Below are 8,353 nucleotides of genomic sequence, written 5' to 3'. Positions count from 1 at the left end.
CAAATATTCTTTCCCTCTATTTGACTGAGGGAGCAATCAGGTATTTCAATGAATTGCATGCTGGCTTCAAAAATTCTCTGATGTGTAATCCATTTTACTGTTTTGTATTAGGTATAAATTAAAAGACAAAATATCTGCATTATCTTAAATAATCTAGAGAAATGTATTTCAAAAAGTATCTTGAGTCAAAAAGTAGCAAATCAATGTATGTATTTTCCATATTTGTATAGTTTTCATTATATTTTTGATCTGTTACTCTCAAGTCTCATATTTAAAAAATGAACTACACACCTATCATGCAAGATGTAAAGAAGTATGTTCAACTAGTTCAGATTAGATATACAGTAAAAATACACTTCCAAAGAAATATCATTTCCATTTTTGTTCATGTTTTTAACAGAATTTCAGACTAGTACATCAAATGTGGAACTGTACAAGTACGTGAAGAAACATTAGGATTGCAGTAGTAAAAAAATGTACAGCATTCAAAACCAACAAGCTCTAAACAACTGAACAATACCACAGGATTGAAACAATCATGGGGACAACATAGGTCATTGGAGACAGTGAGTGAATCCGAATGTCCCTACATAAAGGCCCTATATAGAATATTGTATCTTACTTATATGCAAAATCCCTGATTTGATTAAACCAGACAATTGATTTAATTGCCTGTTTTAGGTTTTAGATAATAGAAACATGAGATTATTCCCCTCCATAAATCTCAGTTATTGAAAAGGCAATATTGAGAACTGATTTCAAAGATGTGGATTCAGGTAGTTAAAACAAAAGATCAAAACAATAAAATACCAACAACAACCAGCACCTCTCTTCAAATTGTCAACAGCTACGTTTTGCTACATTACTATTGAATTTAATAGTAAGTTTTTGAAAACCATTTTGTTTACATAGGAATACACAGGTTTTTATTTATGGCCTGTATCCATTTCATATTGGACCAACATTGCCTTTTAAATCAAGAAAAGATCCAACTAAACCATTTAACAAAAATAAAATTCCGAAGGTAATTGACAATAAACAAAACACCACATACAGCAGAATATCTGTGTGTGAACACCCTTTTCAAAAGGTAGAAGCATACTCTTTAACAATCCACTAACCAATATTATTTCCTTTTTTAGACATCTTTGCTATGGGGTATCTAGTAAAGTTTGCTAACTCAACCTGCAGGTTTTTAAAAAAAACATGTATTTGTAACTGTGTACAAATTTAATGAACTATGTTAAACTGTTTGTTTTTTAGGGATGGGAATACAACCCCCTTCACAAATCTTATCCATTCATGATTTCCTATGGGGACTGTCTTGTTTCTTAGATTATTCATCTTTATTTACCAGAACTGAAGAGCAAGAAAGGTTAATAAATATTGTAAATATGTCAGGGTCCCAGTCTCACAGTCCTTGTGCACCCAGATCTTTCACTGACCTCAATGGGAATTTGGCATGCACAAGGTCTGCAAGCTTTCAGCCGAGAAAGCTTTATAAATATAGCATTTTAAAAACTAAAACACTGTTTGCACGGAGCCTGGCCTAATGAATCATATTCAGTACACTTTGAGGAGCAAAGAACACGAATTTTAGCACCTATCTTGCTGCTAGTTCAGAATAATCTTTTGCTGATTTCAATCCTATGGGAGCAACAGAACAGTTTTTACTAAGTCAGCCACATACAATCTAACACATCTGACTGAAAAACCTTGCAACAAGATTGAAAAGAAACAACTCAAAGTCTGCATTAAATAAACCATTGGGAAAATAGCATACAGCATTCTAACTCAAATGTAAACCTTGCTGAGGTATACTTATTTTTTCCTTAAAGAATGAAAGGGAGAAAGAGCTCACAGCACAAATGATATTCAGATCTCACAACTGAGAAGGAATTAAATTAAATTGAACAGGTCCATTATGGTTTAAGGAATAGTCATTTTTATTAGTATCCATAACAATATATTCTTACCTGCTTTTTTATACCTTCAAACCATTAAAAAAGGCCATATATGTTTGTGAAACATAGTTTTGTCTCAATGTTATCTGCTAATGTTTTAAATTAATCTAACAAATACTTTTTCTTTGTTTCTAGGGGACAACATTACCCAGTGTCTATCTCAGAAATAGGTTGATCATGGCCACACTGCTTTCAAATGCCTGGCTTGCCCTCTCCACAGAATAGGACAGACACCTTTGGTTGCATAAAAGCAATATTTGTTTCCTTTTCAGTGTTAACTGAAATTAAATTGAGTTTCAGCAACAAAATTGAGCAGTATCTTTGTGTAAATTTTAACGTTCAATAACAATTTTTAGTTTCAACTAACAATTATTTATTTCTCTATAATGAAATTATCTAGACCCTGTTATACAAATTGGATTTTTCACCCATATATTTAGGAATCAGGAGGCAGATGTGTATCGTATTTAGAGTTTACTCTAAGCAGATACTGTATTTGATGTGCAATTTTCTAATCAATACAGTCAGCCTACCTGCACTGTGAAATTAATGCTAAATGTAACTGCAGCTGTTACCAAGTAGTTTCCACAAGTGGTTTTATTACTGGTTAGATTTTACAAATTCTGATATTCAAACAGACTTTCACCTTAAAATTCTAAAACAACAAAGCAACCAATAAGGGCATAGGACTATTCAAAGTAACAAACTCTTGTAACATTTTTGCCCTTGTTATAAATATACAGAGAGAAAAAGAGAAAAATGGACATGTAATCCAAAGTACGTAGATAAAACAGTATATAAGGCACATGGCAGTCTTTGAAAATTACAGAAGCTTTAGCCAATTTAAATTAATTGCTGTTTCCCTTACTCAGTCCACAAAACTGTACAGTTACACAAATGTTGTGTTGCAGATAGATCTTCCAAGTTATTCCTCAGTCCATAATCTGTAATATCAGAACAATACATTTCCTTCTGTTTTCAGGAGAGATCCTAAGTGTGGTTAGTCAGTTGCTCAAAGCCTCTATTAAAATACTCTTGGAATTCAACTAAGAATAATTTCTTTTTTAAAGAAATTATTGAGAAAGAGTCATCAGAAAAGATTTGTGAGAGTTGTCTGTGAAGGACTTCGAGATTCATGAACCTCAAGACTTCCAGGTACTGACGTCAAGACAGATGTCACAGTAGGCATGGTAGGATTAGTCAAGTCTGTTAAGGTAGTGGGAGTGCTGGATGGACTCATGGAGGCATTGGATATTTCTGAGGCGGGTCCTGACGGGGTTCCTGCTTGGAGTGTGGAATCTGAAGTCTTATCCACCCCTGTGTTTTCTTGACGTAAGAGGTTCCGTCTGAATTTGGCTCGGGCGTTTTGAAACCAAACCTGAAATATTTTAATATAATAGGGTAGCATTTAAAAAACAGCATTTTTTTAGAAAAGCAAAAGACACAAATTCAATACAGCCTCAATTAGGTGTATTCTTGTATTGACTGCATGTAGGTGGAACAGCTCACTTTGCTACAGGAACTCCACAGGTTGTGTCCAGTTGTGTGAAGTGTTCTCTGCTTAGCATGTAAAGCATTTCTGTCTGCCTTTCCCACATTTCTCTAAGTAAACAGAGTGTGCACTGGGATATGAAGAGAACTGGGCATGAAGAAGAGGAATCTTGCTCTCCAGGCAATGAAGAAAACAGTCTTAGGGCTTCAGTAGCCGCTGTGGTTCATGCACCTACCCCCAGCTCCTGAGTATTTGTCAGGATGGGGGCGGAACTGATGAGACGATGTGTATAATCTTAGATCCACCAGCCCCAGCCATATTTTGGTCCATCCCACCTCCCATCATGCACTGCAAAGAATATAGATGCTATGCATGGCATCCTGCTCTTCCCCTCTCCCTAAACAGCTCCTCTACAGCTCCAGAGGTAGCAGAACTTTCCCCTCTCTCTAAAAGATTTGACACTCTTTCTCCATAAAGCCTTCCTCCTTCCTCCCCACCCTCACCCCAAAAGTGTTTTGGCTTCACTCCCCACTCCAGCCTCTCTGTAGAATGTTTTCTCATACTTGTTATGAAGGTATACAAAACAATTTGTATTGTACTAAAACATAATTTTAGAAGTAACAAAATCTGTGTGCAAAAAGTATATTTATCTGTATGTAACTAGAACTATATTTATCTTCTGTAATGTCTAGCTATTATCTTGCTGTCTATGGCTGAGAGACAAAAGCGGCAAAGTTCATCTCCTAAGGCTAAATTGCCAATGCTTCTCTCCAAAGGTAATGATGCCTGTCCCATGCCTATAGGGCTAGTTTTAAAATAAAATACTCTGCTAGTTTATCTCAAATTAAATATCAGTAAAAATATATTAAACCCCAAGAATATTTCTATCAAATCCAGATACAGAGACATATCTCTATTAAATTTAAAATGGCATTAAAAGTCCTGTGCTCACGCTGATGCGGGCAGATACTGACCTTTTAATACCAGACACTCAGACATTACAGGGATAATATATCCTCTGGCTCTGATCTTACAAAGTGAAGCCCGACTATTTAGGTATCACCGGGTCTCAAGTCATTGTGTTGTATCACCTTTAACTGACCCAGTCCTGCTCTCAGTGAGCTCACACTGACTTATTCCAGTGTGAGCAGCATCAGTCCCTGTCAGTCTAGGTGCAGAAGGCCTTATCGTTCTTTCTGCAGGAAGTCCCACAGAAGGGGGCTAAGAGAGAGGAGATATCGGTGACGGTCTCCTATCACAACTTTCTGCCAGATGTTGTGGAAGAGGGGGTGTGCAGAGCCCAAGGGACCAGAAGGAAGACAGAGTCTTGTGTCCCCCCCAACTCCCTAACAGTATGGTCCTGCTGCAACTTGGGAAGCCCTGGGAAGCCCCTTTGAGTGTGATCCCCACCACATGGAGGAGGAGAGTGAGGTGTGTAAAGATAACACAGTCCTGGGACGATGCATGTGCCCCCAATCTTCCCACTCCCTCCCCTGACCAGTCTATTTCCCACTTATGGATCCCCAGAACCAAACACCCTCTGTGGGGCCTGGGGAAAGAGGGGATGCTGTTGCAGACTCGCCTTTCTTTGGGGAAAGAGCGGGAAATCCATGTGAAGAAGTGTTTAGGTATGAACTCCAAGGAGTGGCGTTAAGGACAGACCGGCAGCTTGAACATAAAAAATTCCCTTTATCCTCATGTGCAACTCCTACTAATGTCTTCTAGGGTGGTACACATAGACCAAGGGTCGCATATGTCCATTTGTGTCCTTGCTTGTGCAGCTTAGTGTTTTTAATAGTTTATGTTAGCATTCCCCTAGTTTAAAGGGACACTGTCAAGTAGTTTAGGCTCCATGCATAGGTTTGGTATATTACAATCAGAAAAAAAACTATCCCAAAAATTAATATTAGCACTAACTTTTTTAGGGTTCTTTAAAGATGTCAGATGTATTATCATTATTAATTAGTTGTTAAGTGCCAGTGAAGTGTTCAGTACTAGGCACAAACAATGGAAAGTAGGTTTTGGCTTAAACCTTCACCTGCAATGTCTGCCATTCCCGGGCCCTGACTCTGCAATCAGATCCATGTAGGCAGAGCTGTAGGGCTCTGTAAAGGGTGCAAGGGTCTGTCTGCGTGGTTCCAGCTGAAGGACCAGGAACCATGTGTGCAAAGAATAAAGGTGAAACAGATTAATCTATTTTGATTATTCAAGCTGAGAGTATGTAAAAAAACAGCCATCAGAAATGACAAAAAGGGGAATTTTTAAACCTGTATTTTTTTTCATTTTAAATAATATAAATTATTTGTAGTACAAGTATGGGAATTTTTATTTTCAAATATATATACTCTGACAATGTCCCTTTAACAGCAGGAAAAAAAGGAAAATAAAAAGTTTAAAGAATTGCCCGTTGTTGTCAAGGCTGAATAATATTAGGCCAATTAGGCCTAATAATATTAGGCCAATAATATTAGCAGGCCAATAACAGTGCTACATTAGTCAATCATTTATTAATGAAAATAAAAGAGCCAAAGTCACCATTTCCCTAGTTCCAATCACGTGCACATCATCCCCTGACTGCATCCTGATATTTGCGAGAAACAAACGTGCACATGGGGAAGAGGGTCAAGCAAAATTTCAGTTTCTAAACATGAAGCAATTTGCTGGTTAAAACAAATTATAAAATTTCCGAAGACATTAGAACTACTTTGATCTCCCACCCTACTCCTAAAGCCCAATGGATCCTTAACTGTGATGCTGCTAAAAAAACCAACACTATGGTGTCTCTAAATGTCTAATTTTGTATATAAGTTAGTGATTTGGAAAAGAGAGAGGGTCAAGCCAGTTTGTATGTATTTCCTTCCTTCTTCCAAAGTCATTAAACACTTGTAATCAAATACTACCTTCAGCTGCCCATGCAGCTACCTGTGAATGCTACCAATGGGAGCTGCACACATATGGAAAGATTTTGACAGGGTGTATTTTACCTTTAACATGACTCATTCCTATTAGCATTAAGGGAAAAATATACCCCAACATCTTATAGGTGCTGTCTAAAAACAGGGCTAATTCCTAACTCCCTCCCTCTCCAGGGTGTTGCAGGGTTAACTGGTTAATGCTTGTAATGTGCTTTAGGGATGCACAATGATATTAATATTGCTACTTAAAAAGCTTCTAGATATTGACTGTACTGAGATTCTGAAAAATATTTAGCCTTGTGTCAGAAAAGAATAGCCTAAAACAGCTACCCCCAACACATTGTATACGAGTCTGTGGTGTAGACTTACAATGTGAAATATTTTCAGCCAACGTTTTTACTCAAGGGAATTGAGAGAAGCAAAACTATTGTTTGTGAGCTGTCGGTAATATGGGCCTGCCTTGCAGTATGTGTCATCATTTATATCTCTGCAGATAGGATGTAAAAGGCTACCAAATCAGAATTCTCCACTCAGCACAGCGGTGGTACTGTTTTAAGCCCACTTTGTAGGTGCAGGCCAATAACAGTGCTACATTAACACAAGGAAACAATAACACAACTGTACATAATAGTTCCAGAAGGTCTCATCGCACGTCAGTTAGATAATTAGGAATCTGGTCTTCAGTATTTAGGAATAAATAAATAAATAAATAAAATCACAACAGTGTGGGAAATGTTTAATGTCTTTTTGTTCAAATGCATCATTAAAGGTCTGAACTACATAAACCAAAACTACCACTGAAAAACAGAATCAGCTGTATGTCAACCACTAATAATACTATATTTGAGTTAATGGTATTGAATAGCTATGGATGGACAGCGAGGCAGGATTGTCCAGTGGTTGGGGCACTAGGCTAGGGCTAGGGAGACCTATATTTAAGTCGCTGCTTTCCGCAGATTTCCTTGAACAAGTCACTTAGCCTCTCTGTGTACATTTCCATATCACTTTCCTTGTCATATAATCTTCATAGGGTGTTAAAGAGATCCTGAATATTAAGGGCAAAATCCTGTTCTTACCTGGGGGAGCAGCATAGCACAGGGTGGGCTACTGCGACAAGTTACTTGCGGCTGCTCTGAATAGCATGCATTCTAAGCTATTGGGAAGAGAGGAGGTAGCTGGACAGACCTCTACCAAGCAGATTATATCTCCTTGAGACTATAGATGGAATGGGCCAGCTCACTTGCCAGTCCTCCTCTAGCACTCTTTTGTCGCTATGAAGGATCTTACCCTGCTACCTGCAGGGAGGAAAGAATCCTTTTCTATCTTCTCCCCTTCCCCTTCTCACTATGCAACGAAGGGCAGAATCTAAGCCCTAAAAAGGAACATTTTGTGCCATTTATCAAAATTTCCTCCCAAGAGCCCCCTTTCCTCATACCACCTGCAGAAGGTGTTAGATGCAAAGAGCTGTGGGGTTTTTTCCCCTCTTCTTCTTTGCTGGGGAAGCTGTTGAATTTCAGTCAACTCGTTCACATGCGCTCACTGGCTGACATGCATTAGGTATGTGAATGAACTTGTAGATCAAAAGGTTAAAAAATAAATCAAAACAAACAGAAATAGCGGAAATTTATGGAAAAAAGTTTAACATAATTCTGATTTAGATACTTCTGGGAAATAGTCTGTGCATTGCCAAACTGCATCAGGAACAATCATTTAGAGAGTAGTATATACACGTTCCCCTGCCCACTTCTGCTGGCCATGGACGATTGATGACTCACTACAGACTGAGCCTAGCTCAAAGTCAGGTCTTCCAAGTGTGACATCACAGACGCTGAAGAATCTGGCCAAATATTCCACTCGTCGATCAGCATACCCACCCCTAATATGTACTCATGAGACTGATGTCCATACTGTAAAAGGACTATGGCCAACTCTGGAAACTACACTGTGTATGCTTAGGAAGCTCACCAGTTTAATTACAAGTG

General features: G+C 38.1%; 1 protein-coding gene across 10 annotated transcripts in view; it reads right to left on the bottom strand.

Moving 5' to 3' along the window:
* Positions 1-257: 257 nt before the first annotated feature.
* Positions 258-8,353, bottom strand: part of LHX2 (LIM homeobox 2) — a 79,617-nt gene continuing 71,521 nt past the window's right edge. For all 10 annotated transcript variants that reach the window (XM_044992548.1, XM_044992551.1, XM_044992552.1 and 7 more), the window contains one exon: positions 258-3,342. In XM_044992548.1, the coding sequence (XP_044848483.1) occupies positions 3,055-3,342 (288 nt within the window). In that variant the 3' untranslated portion in view covers positions 258-3,054. The remainder of the gene's footprint in view (positions 3,343-8,353) is intronic.

This window comes from Mauremys mutica, chromosome 18 (genome assembly GCF_020497125.1).
Source record: "Mauremys mutica isolate MM-2020 ecotype Southern chromosome 18, ASM2049712v1, whole genome shotgun sequence".
Lineage (NCBI taxonomy): Eukaryota > Metazoa > Chordata > Testudines > Geoemydidae > Mauremys > Mauremys mutica.
The sequence above is the reverse complement of the archived record's forward strand: the minus strand, read 5'-3'. Positions and strand labels throughout refer to the sequence as shown.